Source organism: Artemia franciscana, chromosome 16 (genome assembly GCF_032884065.1).
Source record: "Artemia franciscana chromosome 16, ASM3288406v1, whole genome shotgun sequence".
Classification (NCBI taxonomy): Eukaryota; Metazoa; Arthropoda; class Branchiopoda; order Anostraca; family Artemiidae; genus Artemia; species Artemia franciscana.
Window position 1 is genome coordinate 18859260 of NC_088878.1, and position 15041 is coordinate 18874300.

General features: G+C 35.6%; 1 protein-coding gene across 1 annotated transcript in view; it reads right to left on the bottom strand.

Annotated features, from left to right (window-relative positions):
- The window catches only part of LOC136037174 (surfeit locus protein 1-like), a 29114-nt gene extending 17855 nt beyond the window's left edge, over positions 1–11259 (bottom strand). Inside the window, exon 1 of the mRNA XM_065719718.1 lies at positions 11139–11259. Coding sequence (XP_065575790.1) covers positions 11139–11151 — 13 coding nt within the window. The 5' untranslated portion in view covers positions 11152–11259. The remainder of the gene's footprint in view (positions 1–11138) is intronic.
- Positions 11260–15041: the final 3782 nt, after the last annotated feature.

The following is a 15041-nucleotide window of genomic DNA, read 5'->3' on the forward strand; positions in this document are numbered from 1 at the left end:
CGTGACTCGGTGATTTTCAAAAGGAAAATGAAAGGAAGAAAGTGACTAAGTGGTATTTAAAAAAGAAAATCTGTTGACAAATCATAATGGTGAGACGAAATAACATATCTTTTTCTGTGCTTCGTGATAAAGATTGTGCTTTTACTCCAAGTGTTCCAGTTTTTGTGGCAAGGGTAGAAGGTACTAGTCTAATCTCATTCCTGGCGAAATCATTCCACCCAAAGGGAGTATTAATAACTAACCTTTTTTGGCAGCTTTATACACCATTTTCCTTTTTTCATGTTTTCAAATGCTTGAGAGAGACTGGATATTAAGAATGAAAGAGATCAGCCTTATAACAGCATTGCATTGATGCTAATCATCCAGATCAGTTTTCTATAGGATGCAGATGGAGAATTAGTGTCAACATTGTTGGCTAACAAGACAACTTCAACAACAGTTTAAATACCTTTTTTTCAGTTCAAATTCTAATTGAATAGTTTATCTGTAAATCCTAACCTTAAAAATACAATAACCTTCTTTAATACCTCAGAGAAATTCAGAAATTCTTTAACCTTTTTTTAGTTTTAAAGCAGCCACTGTAAGTCCATAAATCTATGGAAGAAGCTATGCTGAATGGTAGAGTAGTTTCTCTGAAAGAAAGATTTTATTAACTTAGTAATTTCAGGAAATGAAAATATTGACAGTTTAAATGTTCTGTTCTCCTCAAACTGAAAATACTTAGAAAGGGGAGGGTTGTTTAGTTTCTTTGGAAAGATGGGATGAAATGAAGACAGATACAAGAACTAGACAGTGGCTCCGGTAAAGTACCATTTTTCTAACCACATGACTCAAACTGAAATAAAAAACAGCTCGCACGATTGTTGCTCGATTTCACCAACAATATGGGCCAAAGAATCCTTGTTGAATAGGGGAACAGAATTTTTAATGAATCAAGGCGCGCAAGAACAAATTGTTGGGCACCAATATTTGCAATTTTTATTCCCTTATCTTCTGAGGCCTCAGAGTAAGGGAGCAGAATTGCCAATGAGTCAAGGCGCGCAAGAACGGACTGTTGGGCAACAATAGTTGCGTTTTTGTCCACTTATCTTCTGAGACCTTTGATTATTTTCTCGTTTTTGAACCAAACCTTTTCTCCTAAGGCCTGCAAAGAAAGGAGAATGGTGACTCTGTAGCTCTAAGGGTCAATATTGCGGGAGTATTCCAAGCCATCTACTAAAAACGTAAAAAATGTATCTCCTCTACTGCAGAACAATACCATCAATATTGTAGGTAATGTCAATTGGGACACAAGTATCCATTTGCCATTTACATGCAATGTGCTTTGCATTGTTTAAACCATGCCCTGGTGAAGGCCTCCAGACAAGAATTTAATTCAAATGCTATATGGATACTGGCAAGAAGTCTGTGTATTTTTTTTTTTCTCTTTCCCCAAACGAATAGAATCATTAGTTTCTACACTGCCATCCTCTCTGCCACGCACGAAAAAAAAAGGCAAAAGCTCATATGTTTTTGCAACATAGAGTGGATTGAAAAGCATTATAGTCTTATCACTTTTCGGAAGTTTTTCCCTGCTGTTGTTAGAGTACTAGAGAGATTTGTTGACAATCAGTTAATTTCAGATCCAATGACAAAAGCCAACACCTTAATAGCAGCCATAACCAATTTAGTTCCATTTTCTCTCTGATTCTTGTTGGAAAAGTAAGTTTGATTTTGGTATCAACTTCCATTACTCTGTAGAATAAAAATTTAGATTTACTTGCCTGCTGTAAACATATCTATCTATGCAAGTCTGCATTAAAAGATCTAGCAGAAACGTTCTGATTTATGTTAAGGGTTCCACTGGAGTATACTTGGCTCAAATCAAACAATCAACAATGAATCAATAATAGGCAGCACTGGAGAATTTTCGACAATGACATTAGAATCATGAGAACTTCCCTGGTTCTTAAAACTGATGTCCATGTCATTTACTTTATGAAATAGTTATGTTTTATTGTCTTTAAACAAAATTCATTAATTTTTTCTGTTTAATAACGTTATTTCTTCTTATTGAAATCTTTAGAGTCTGAACAGAAGATGATTGTATTATATAATTATGATACACAGTTATCAGAGACAATAACTCTGGCATTGCCCATAGCAAAGAGCCTTTAAAAATCTAATATGGATGGGATTTACCTTATTCCTCATCAGTGGTGTCGTTTGCAGGGAAGGGGGGGGGGAGATATTTCCCCTGTATTTCATCATCCGTTATTCTTGTTTCAACCAGTGAAATTCAATAAAATAGACATTAAACATTTAAGATATTAAAGATAAATTTTAAATAAAAAAGCATCTTTTTTTTAACAAAAGTACACGTTGTGTGTGTCATATGGCACTTTATGATTGCCTTCACTGCTCAGAATTAGCTAATAAATGTGGTTTTAGAGGTCCTGAATTGCCTCAGAAACGGAAAGTTCCAGTGAAATTAGGTGGGGGTACAATAGTTCCATATGATACAGCAGAAGAGTTTTTCAGAAATCCAGTGTTGAATTCTGTTATTGATGTTCTAACTACAGAGATTGAAGGTAGGCTAGAAGAGAACAGTCTGGACGTATTGAACAACTTAGTGTAATGCTAGGTGCAAACGAAATGAACAAAGACAGCATAAGCTTTGTGTGTAAATAATATGAGCTCAACTCTAAAAATTGCATGTCTGAGCTACAGTGTTTTTATGGAGTTAAAGATATAAAAAACAAAAACATTCTAGAAAGAGCATTTGTTTTTGCAGAAAAACACTTGAAATGTGTATTATCCTCTGATATTTGATCTATTTAAGCAGTACTTTACTATTCCTATTAATTCTGCATCATGTGAAAGATCTTTTACTTGCCTTCAATGTTTGAAGACGTACTGCTGCAACACCATGGAACAAGAAAGAGTATCTTCACTTGCACTCTTGGCAATTGAAAGAGAAAACATAGACGACTACAATTTTCGTAACAAGTCAGTGTGCATTGTAGGTTTGCTTTATATGTACATTCGTCTAAGTTTCAAATCCTACAAAAATATCACTGTGCATAATAATAATGCAACAAGATTTAGCAGCTGGACAGTTACAAAAAAGGCAAAAGCTGCAAAAGAAGAAGGATTACATTTGTACAGAAGTGACAAATGTACAAAATTTGAGCTTTATTTAAATCTAAAGCTTTTTAGATCAGATAAAAAGTCTACTGACTGAATCTAGTGAAGGGCAACTGCTAAGTTACTGGTCAAGCAATCTATTACTAAATTGAAGAGTAATTTGTTGTTTTTTTTAAATTGTTTGAGGTAAAAAAAAAATGTGCCATTATAGTTGATAATAGAGACTAAAGTGCTAAGTTGTCTTTAAATCTTGGTGTAAAATTTCTTTTCTGAACTAAAAACTATACTAACAGAAGAATAATATCACTTGGTTTCCTATTCAACACTCTTCTCTGGATAGCCTACAGTAGATTTTGGCCTTGAATTATATTTCTCCTTCCCCTCCCCCCCCTAACAACTGGATTTAGTATTAGGCTATATACAAAAATTTGTAGCTTCTGTGAGTTTAAATTTGCTTTTTTTTTTGTACTTATTGCTAACCAACAGGCCTGGTTGGTTCATAATGGCATTTTAAGAATAAAATCAGCTATCTTTAAAATAACTTTGGGATATATGTAAGTATTAGGGCGAGGTTGGAATGTAATTATAAAAGTTATCCATCTGAGGTTACTGAAAGAAGTTGCAAGCATCATCGCAGCACCCCTTATAAGTGCTTGACTCTGGCACTATTCCACCTGATTGGAAAGAGGCACATGTGGCTCCTCCCATTTTCAAGAAAAAGGACAAATCCAGAGCAGAGAACTACAGACCAATCGGTCTAACATCTCTAACAACCAACATAATACACAACCATCTAACAACCCACATAATACACAAATGACGACTGGGACACAGGGAATATAAATGATGACCGCGACACTCAAAGAAAAATTACAGACTGGGACACCGGGACACAAATGACGACCGGGACACAGGGAAACAACAACAACAACGGGGACGCCGAGGGGCACAGGGGGATATATAAATGACGACGGGGACACAGGGAATGTTTGATTAGCAATCACCATTAACAAAGCTCAATGGCAATCATTAGAATAATGAGGTATAGATCTGAATACAGATTGTTTTTCCCATGGACAATTATGTTGCATGTTCAAGAGTCGGTAAACCTGACAATCTATTTATATGCACAGACAATGGGACAGCCAAGAATGTTGTATATTCGCAAGTTTTACGTTTAAATATATATATATATATATATATATATATATATATATATATATATATATATATATATATATATATATATATATATATATATATATATATATATATATATATATATTCACAGGTGGAACACAGGGACACAACTACAATGGCACGTAACTAATATGGCGCGTAACGACTTACGCGCGCGGAGGGGCTTGGGGGGGGGGGCGAAACGCCCCCATCAACTAGGTGTTGGGGTGGCGCGAAGCACCACCCCAACAGCTAGTCTATATATATATATAAAAATAAGTTGTCTGTGTCTGTCGAGTGACGTCATGTTTGTGTGTCGACTGACGTCATGTTTGTCGACTGACGAAATTACAGACCGGGACATCGGGACACAAATGACGACCGGGACACCGGGACATAGGGAACATAAATGACGACCGGGACACTCAAAGAAAAAGCGACCGGGACACAAGGAATGTTCGATTAGCAATCACCATCAACAAAGCACCAGGACACAGGGAATATAAACGACGACCAGGACACTCAAAGAGAAATTACAGACCGGGACACCAGAACACAAATGACGACCGGGACATCGGGACACAGGGAATATAAATGACGACCACGCCACTCAAAGAGAAATTACAGACTGGGACACCGGGACACAGGGAAACAACAACAACGGGGACGCCGGGGGGCATAGGGGGATATATAAATGACGACGGGGACACAGGGAATGTTCGATTAGCAATCACCATCAACAAAGCTCAAGGGCAATCATTAGAATAATGAGGTATAGATCTGAATAAAGATTGTTTTTCCCATGGACAATTATATGTTGCATGTTCAAGAGTCGGTAAACTCGACAATCTATTTATATGCACAGACAATGAGAAAGCCAAGAATGTTGTATATTCGCAAGTTTTACGTAGTTAAAAATATATATATCTTATCTATATTCACAGGTGGGCCATAAGGACACAACTACAATGGCGCGTAACTAATATGGCGCGTAACGACTTACAAGCGCGAGGGGGCTTGGGGGGCGCAACACGCCCCTGACAACTAGGTGTACTTTCTAACAACCAACATGGATTCCATTGCAACAAGTTGGTGGAAACCAATCTACTTGAAACCTATAACATCATCGCCAAGTTCCTCAACACTGGTATACTGGTAAGCTACCAACAACACTAAACCTGACAAATTACCTGGTGCTTCCTGTTAAAAAAGGTGTAAGGCAGGGTGCATTGACATCACCTACCATATTTAATAACACAATCTAACCGCAATCTAAGTCAAATCTGACATACATTCTTAGAGGGATTGATCCATCATTAATAAGCTATGCAGACAATGTACTTAATCTGAGCCACCTGCTTTGCAGTTTAGAGGAGAATTTTATCCAGTTTCAAGTAGAATATGAAAAAATAGACCTTCAGTTTAATGAAAAGAAGTCAGATGTGTTGTTGTTTAATTCTAAGCAAGGGTATGCTGTTGATGTTATGCTGGGTGGTGCTACTGTTCGGCTTGCCAAACACATAGTTTATTTGGGGATTCCTATTGGTTGGTCTATGCTTGAAATGCTTCATCTTTTGCAGAGTCATCTGCAGAAACGGATATCTTTAGCGTATAGCCGTGTTGTAGTTTATAAGCGTCAGTTTGATCAGTGGATTTTGGCCCATCTGTATAATGTAATGGCACTACCCCATTATCTGTATTTGAGTCCCCTTTGGAGGATATTCCAAAAGGAAGATAAGAAAGAACTGTGGTCTACATATTATAAATATGCAAAGTACCTCTTACATCTTCCATCATGGACAAGTAACCATATTGTGATAAGTCAGTATGGGATTATCGACCCTAATGAAGCGATAATAGCCCAGATCGCCAGATATAACTCTAATATTGTTACTCATCCTTGGGCAATTATTTTGAGACAATAGTTTTTGGTTTTTGTAGTTACATATCCATTTGTTCTTTATTTTTCTTTTGTTTGTGTATTTTTTGCTTTTTATCTTATACGCCATCTGTTTCTTTTGATGGGAAATAAATATATACATACATACCTGTTGACCTGATTATCCTTAATTTAGTCAAAGTGTTTGATAAGGCTCCCCACAGAAGGCTCCACATCAAGCTTCTCTCTACAGGCCTTAACCAGACAGCAGTCAATTGGCTTATGTGTTTTCTCACAAAATGCACACAAAGGGTCAGACTGTTTGGATCAGGTGGTCAGAATATATACTCTAAACATTGTGATGCCATCAGTGGTGTCCCACAAGGTACAGTCTTGGCCCAACCCTCTTCTTGATTTACATCAACAACTTAGTCACCAGGGTCAGCAACAACATCACACTATTTGCTAATGACTCCAAGCTCTTTGTTCCAGCAGACAAAAAAGCCTCCAAGCCAATCTCAACCATATCCAAGAGTGGGTTGAAGAGTGGCTACTGTCATTCAACATCAGCAAATGCTGCATCTTGCACTTGGGACCATAGAATGAAAATCGCAGTGGACTCAATGTGGGATCCTGACAAGCAAACACAGATTGATCTTCCCACAATAAAGGAAGGGACTTGGGTGTACTCATTGATAATCAGCTCAAGTTTCACTCCCATATAAGGAATGTGGTTTCCAAATCTAATGCAGGATTTGGCCTACTCAAGAGATCTATTAGAAGCAGATCCCCCAAAGTCTTTCTTAGACTTTATAAAGCCATCATAAGACCCAACCTTGACTTTGGGAACTACATAGCTGCTCTCCAATACAAAGGTGACATAAGACTTCTTGAGGGTGTGCAGAGACATGCCACCAATGTTATAGATGGGCTGAAAGGCCTCCCCTATGATGTAAGACTAAAAATTCCCTCTTTAAGTCTACAGTGTCAGCAAATTCACCAGTAATTTTCAAGAAGTCACTTGATAACAAGTGGTCATATAGGAACTGAAAATACTGCTGGCATGATCCAGATCAGTAACAGGTGTCAGCCATCATCACACACAGAGCAATACAGACCCATTGGACCTTATTGCTCTGAAGTCCAAATTAAGGTAATTATAATATTTGGGAACTATGTTGAATAGAGAATTAAATGATAAGCCCGTGGGTGTCAATTATTTGGAACAGTGAGGCAAAGGGCATCTGTCCTCTCCCTAGAATTTGAAAAATACCTGTTTTGGGGACTTTAAGTTAAAAATGCTTTTTTGGTATTTTCAGAAAAATTGTGTTGATGGGCTTCTTTCAATCTCATAAGTTGTTAAGTTGGGTGATTAAAACTTCCAGGAATGAATACAAGGTTTAAACATACATTGGGAAGGTGTTGCTAAGTTTTTATCATAATGCTTTCCTTGTTCCTAGGCCTTAGAAGATTGCACTGATGACAGTTGTATAGTTATCTATGTTTTAATATAGAAGTTTTACCCCAAAATTTGGGTTTCAAGTCCTTTTTTTATCTGTTCTTGTTTCTAAAATTGTAATCTATGTCATTTTAGCATGATTTCAAGCTATATTAAAGCTTTTCCACTTTATCTTAAGCCTCATTTGAGCTGTTGATCTAGTTCTCAAAGTTTCATTTTTATAACACAAATAAATGACAAAGGTCAGTGCCCTCCAGAGAGGGAAGGGGTGGAAACAGGGTACTTTAAGATACCTTCCCAGGAGATAAATGAGGCTCTGGATCAATCTCAGAAGGTTTTGTTTACCTACTTTAGCTGCTTTTTCAAGATGGATAAAAGTCTCTCATATAGAATTTTTACTACAGCCAATTTCCATTTCAAAATTTGAAAGAAATACTTTAGATTTTGGGCAGTTTATGATTGCCCTGCCCCCCTGCTAGATTTTGAAAAAAAGACAATTTCCCCCTCTCCTTTCTGTATTTCCATAGATAAACACTAGTGAATGTATTACCTTAACTTGCAACTTGGAGCAATCTAAAGATTCCTCCTTGTAAAGCTCCAGAATTGATGATTAAATTTGTTTTCTATGTTATCTAGTGGTCATGTACAGTTGGATGATCAGTGGCCTCCTAGTCAAGTTTATACACCCTCAAGGACTACTCAGCACTCATCCTTTGATTGAAAATGTCAATAGATCCAGCAGTAATTGTGGCTTCAGAGTTTATTCCAACTGTTGAGAATTCTTGACAAAAAGAAGTGTGTGTTGATTCTGGCTAGGATAGACAACAAATTTCAGTCAATTGCCTCTGGCTCTTGAAATAGGACCAACAATTGGAAACAATACTGGCAGGGTGTTTGCCTTGATTAACTTGTAGGTATCACTTCTATTTCTCCTGTATACAAGTATTAGGAGTTGCAGCTTAGATAGTCTTACAGGGTATGAAAGCTCCCATATGCCAAATATCACTTTGGTGGCACATCTCTGCATGTCTTCCAAAACTTTTGCATTTTTTTTTAAAATAGAGTCCAAGTATCACAGTATGCAGAATAATTATAGTTAACATGTCTTGCACACAGCCTTGGAATACTTTGCCCCCCCCCTCTAATGTGCAAATATATAGGCCAAACTATAGCCTATATCTTAATGCATTCTGCCACCTGTAGCTTGTTTTCCAGTTTTGTTTTATCACAGTTGATTCAATTTATAGGCATACAGGTTAAAACAACTGAGATGCATTGGGAGAATAGATAGGAAATATATAATTGGGGCTATATATTTGTGCATTGGGGGTGAGAGGGTTAAGTATAGAAGAGGTGTATGCAAAATGTCTTAAACATGATTATTCTGCATGTCAAAAAGTAAGAATAGTTTTCTTAAGATAGGAAATATATAATTCTTAAATTACCTTAAATCACAGCTTGGAGTGATATAAGGATTATCCATCCTTGTGATGCTCCATGAAAAAAAAGAATTTGTTTGGTGTAGATTGCGGCTGTTAGATTAGACTCTTGTGGAGGACTCTGCAGCTTCCCAATTGTAAAGGAACTCCTGGCAGAGCCATTCCCTATCAAGGTGGGACTTGAACATGTCAGTTGAAGTAGCAGAAACTGTTTCTTCAGAGAACTGGCTCCACATATTGATGATTCTTTGGCTGAAAAAGTGGCTTCTATGTCTACTTGTGGAATGCTGCATGGAGAGCTTCAATGAATGTCCTCTAGTACCAGAATGCAAGGGCTGCGCAAAGAGACTGGGAAGGGTGTTTTTAGAGAGAATTTTTTTGGTTAAAATGATGTCATCCCTTTTTCTTTGGTATGTCAGCATTGGCAGCTTCAAACAATGTAGTCTTTCTTTGTATGGAAATTTATTCATGTTGCTAACCATCTTAGTGGCACAATTCTGGACATCCTCAAGCAACTTCTTATCTTTTTTGAAGAAAGGGGCTGCCAATGACTTTCCAACCTCTAGGTGTGGACGAACAAGTGCCTTATATAACTTCACAAGAACTCTAGGGTGTTGGCTGGAGATGATTCTTTTTATGATACTGAGGGTTTTATTTGCAGAATATGAAACAGACTTAGCATGGCTGCTAACTTTAATTGGTGATCTACAATAACCCCCAGATCTCTTTCATCAGAAACAGCAGAAAGGAAGTTGTCTTGAAGGAAATACTTATGATGCTTGTTGTGTTTGCCAAAATGGATTACATGGCATTTGTCAACATTGAAAGTCAGAAGCCACATGTTAGCCCATCTTCCTATGTTTGCATATTAGGGGTGGGAGGGATAAGTGTAGAAGAGGTGTATGCAAAATGTGTTAAATATGATTATTCTGCATATTAAAAAGTAAGAATTGTTTTCTTAAGACAGAAAATATATAATTTTGGCTATATATTTGCACATTAGGGGGTTAGGGAAAAGTATAGCAAGGTTGTATACAAAATGCATCAATAATTCTGCATATTATAAACTGAAAGCTGTTTTCTTAACAAATTTCTCCTTCTCTCCAGTTAGTTTTCTAGGCAAATACCAAACAGAGAAATATAGCCTACTAATTAGGGCTATAAGTTGTACTTAACCATCAAGGAGTAGGCTATGGGATGCATTTGCAAGTGAATTGACTAAGAGGCTATATTTTGAAAAAAAGGCAAAAAAGGACATTTATTGGTGTGTTCACCATGTTTCTTTTCTAGTAACCTAATAGAGTTGAGTAAATATTTAGACTGCTGCTAAACCTAATAGCCTACTTAGGTATTACAAGGCTATAACACAGTGTCAAAATCCTATAAGTTTTAACAAAAGTTGTACACATTAGACATGCCAGGATAATTACCTTAAAAGCAAATATTTAGACTAACATCAGCAATATTGTCAAAAGATAATTCAAAAATTGTAATTTTAAACAATTTTGTAGTAATTTTCAAGCAATTTGAATTCTGGCTGTTGAGAAGAAAACATGTTAAGATACCAATTCTTACTTCATAGGCCTAATAGCCTAGGCTATGCAGAATAAATGTAGTTAACACATTTTAGACTATAATTCCACTATACTGAGCCCCTTCCCTAGTTTGCAAATATATAACCCAAATTATAAAGCCTAGGCTATTTCTCATGTTTTTCTGTTTCTTGATTTTGTCAGCGTCAATCTGATTTAATGGTCAAAACAATAGTGACACATGGCAAAATGCATAGTAAATACACGATTTGGGCCATACATTTGAACAGCGGAGGTTGGGGATAAAGTACAATGAAAACTTAGTTAAAATGTCTAAACAACAATTATTGTGCATAGGCTATTATGAAGTAACCAAAAACCTGTTTTCTTGTCATGTTTACTTCTCAACAGCCACAAATTCAAGGCTGAAAACCAGCAAATTTTTAAGTTTTTAACACTACTAATTCCCATTTTATCGGTAAGAGGCATTTGATGCTCTATTCTGTAAGAAAATATTAGCCTACCTGCAGAATTCATAACAAGTTGATTTGAAATTTTTGCCTTTTCGACCTATATTGTCGAGTGAGAATAGATTCCGAGTTTGGCGAAAATTATTTAAATATTACCAGAAACTAACTCTTTCGGTTCCTGCTGTAGTTGCTGACACCGCGTTTAGTTCCTAATGTGCCCCGTGATCCTGTCCGATTACTTATCTGACTAATCCTAGCGTTTTATGAGACGCACAAGACGTCAGAGGTTACTCGGCTAACCCACTTCAACGCTCAGGATTACTTGTCCGTGTGCTTGCACTTTCTAACCCGAAAAAAAAAAGATTATTGAGGACAAGTGACGTCAATGTTACATTTTTTTAAAATGGATAAACATGTGAAAAGAAAAGACAAGGAAACTGTAAATGGTGGAAATAAATCTTAGCTTTTCAGTAACCGGTAAGTGATCTTATGCATATTCCTTAGGATCTAAAGGGTTTTTTGGTGTTCTAGGCCTGTCTTGCATAGGTTAAGCTTCATAAGGAGTCAGAAGAAAAGTTTTTTGGTTATTAAAAAGTTTGGTTCTTAGGAAGGTAGCTATCACATTGATGAGTTAGTCAAATATTACTATATCAAACAGACCTAGTTTCTAAATCATCCTATAATTTTTAGTTGAAAAAAAACTTATAATGATTAGGCCAATATCTACAGCCTTTTATATAGTCTATATTTGTTGAGATTGCTATTTAAACTGGATTGTTAAGGTAAAGTAGGGGTAAAAATTTACTCTAGCTACTTTTGGCTATCTTTGAAAGAGGTTAAGCTAGAAAAATGAAACTTTCAGGGATGTGTCTACAGGCTAAAGTATGTCCCAGAAAGGTATTTTGAAGTACCTACTTCTACTTCTTTTCCCTCTAGAGAGTCCTGAAATTTTTGGCTGCCTTATCTTTTGGTCATCAGTTTCTTTTTCTCTGGCCTTAGTTCTGAAAAGATAATTCCTGTTGAATGAGCAGAACTTTAAGCCATAACACTGGTTTTTTCTAATTTTAGAAATAATCTTGGTAAAATTCTAGTTAATTGACTTCTTGCTATCTTGGAAAGGGCTTAGGTTAGGAAAATGAAACATTCAGGGATGGGTCTATAGGCTAAAGTATGTCCTGGGAAGGTATTTTGAAGTACCCACCTTGACTCCTTCTCTCTCTAGAGGGCCCTGAAATTTGCCTACATGAGAGGTCTATACCTATTGAAATTTTGACAAAACAACATTTTACCATAATTTTCAGTTGCTTTTCTCTGCCTTTAGTTCTGAAAATGCAATTCCTGTTATTTGAGTAGAATTTTGAGCCAAATCAATGTTTTTCTTCAAAATTCAGGAAATGTATTTGCATATCTTTAAACCCTTATAAAATGGAATTGAGCAAAGTTATGAAGCTAAAAACAATTTTGTTGTACTTCAATTAAGCACAAGATCTATTTTGCAAGGTTTCACTTTTGTAACATGCATATTTTTAAAGGTCATCAAAGGTCAAGCCCCTCTAGAGGGAGAAGGAGTGGAGATAGTTGCTTCAAAATACCTTCCCAGGACATAGTTTAGTCTGTAGATGCATCCCTGAAAGTTTCATTTTCCTAACCTAAACCCTTTCTGAGATAGCAAGAAGTCAATTAACTAGAATTTTACCATAATCTTTTATGTCACCTCATTATAGGTTAAATATATGGCTTATATTATTTATTCTCCATGAATTTTTGTTTTATTTGATTTCATTGATGTCAGTTGCTTTCTGTTAAAAATGCATTTATTTTTTTTACATCAAGCTTCTTCTTTTGTGAAAAAATTTAAACCATGTTTCTTTTTACATGTTGTATAAAATGTAAAGGAATACATGGCCCTTCATTTCATAGATTCAACTAAAAGTCTTTGAGGCATCTTATTTCAAAATACATCTGACACATTTTAATGTTTTTTTTTGTTTTTGTTTTTTTTTTAGATGACATAGGACACCATTAAAGTTTTGCATTTGCCAAGTTTAGAGAGATATGTTAATATTCTTCTTGCTGATCAGTATAATTGTTTTTAAAATTCCTTCTGTTTAAAGCATTTTAGAGAGATTCTGAACCAACCATGGATATATTGTTTGCACAAATGATTTTTCTCAAGGCTGGTGGAAAACAAATAGAACATATAATTTCTCTTTTTTTATTATTTCAAGACTAAAATATCACAAAACTAAGCATTCATATAGCTGATTGTATCTTAAGTAAATACAATCCCTGATGGAGTTTTGTTGATACCTGTTGTAAAATTTATTTGTCTAAATAAAATACATATTGTTTGTGGGACAGCAGTGAAAAATGGGAGCAACTATGACTTGAGTTATTTTTTTTTCAATATTTTCTTTCTTCAAATAGTTTTTGTTCTCTGGTGACATTTGTGTTCCTTCCTAAGTGGCTGGCACTCTAGGTTGAGAAGTTTATTTGGTTTGGGACAAAGGTCAGTGATGTGACTCTGTAAGTTCAGCCAGAATTGGCCCAAACTTAACAGGTTACCTAGAGAAATCTGGGGTCAGTAAGCAGGAAGGGCATGCAAAAGCGTAAAATGACTGGCCCCTAGCTTCCTATTGCACTTCCTGGCTAAAGGACCACCTGGTCCTTTACTGGTCTTCTGACTTAGCCATAGAAGCTTTCTTTTAAACCCATTAAATATAAGTACAAAGGAAGAAATGCCAGTAAGGTGGTCCTTCCTTTTCAATGAATTGTTGATGTACAGACAAGAGTGTAGGTCATAAGAGGTGGCTGGTGAATGTTTTGCAAGGTTTAAAAATTTAGGGCAATTGCTCAAGTTGGCAACTGAACACAAAAGTAAAATTTTGTGAATGGTTTTTCCTTGTGAATGTTATATTTATGTGATGTCAAGCATTTTAAAGTTAATCTTCATTGTTTTGTTTTAATTGCCATGGCCCCAGGACTTTAGTGCATTAAAACCTACTGATGTCCATCCATTTTCTTTTAAACAGAGAGAAGTTCTATGTTTCCTAGCTTCAATAAATTTATATACAGTTTTGAGACCAGGGTTACAAAGTAGGTCAAAACTTGCAAATGGAACTGTGGTATGACTAATTAATTTTTAAGAAATGTATATCAATTTAAAGATTAAAAAGATCATGTAGAAAACAAACAAGACAAATAAATAAAAGTTTCCCTTTACAACCATTTAAGGAAGTGTAACAAATGTAGATCATCCCTAAGATTGAAATGAACAAAGCTTCAATTATGAAAATGTTTTCATTAAACAGACTGAAGGGGCAAACCTCCAAGCTATGACAAATTCAATCTCACTTTTGGTCTCTTTCCTTTTCATTGGGAACTTTCTTTGGATTTTTTTCAACCAAGTAAAAACAGTAGGGACAGGATCAGGTATAAGTGACCTTCTACTGAGCCTACATACCCTGGGAAAATCATGCAGCTATACTAATAATTGGTAAATATTTTGTTGTTCATATTTTTGATTTACAAATAAAGTGAACATACCCCTTGATGTCTTTTTTATGTTCTTTACAAACATAATAAGTGCTTCAATTGCAAGTTTTTGAGCTCTTGAAAATAACCAAAATATATCCAAATAGTTTTTGGGTATAAAAAAGCTTAAAACATTGGTCTCAAACTTACTGTTTCATTATTAATCCATTTTTTTATATGTTGTATAATCTATGAGCACTGATTTTCCACAATTAAGTCGGATTAATAAATTTACAATATTATGCTGTTCTTCTTCTTCTTTGATGCCAAATTTTCAATTAAAGTATGTGTTTTTGGTCATTTTTGACAAAATAATGTATGTTTTTCACTGCCAAAATTTATTAGGTTAAGTAAGGTCAAAAAGTGCTTAAACTTGAACTAGCAATATAAGCAATTATTATATTTGTAAAGAACATACAAAAA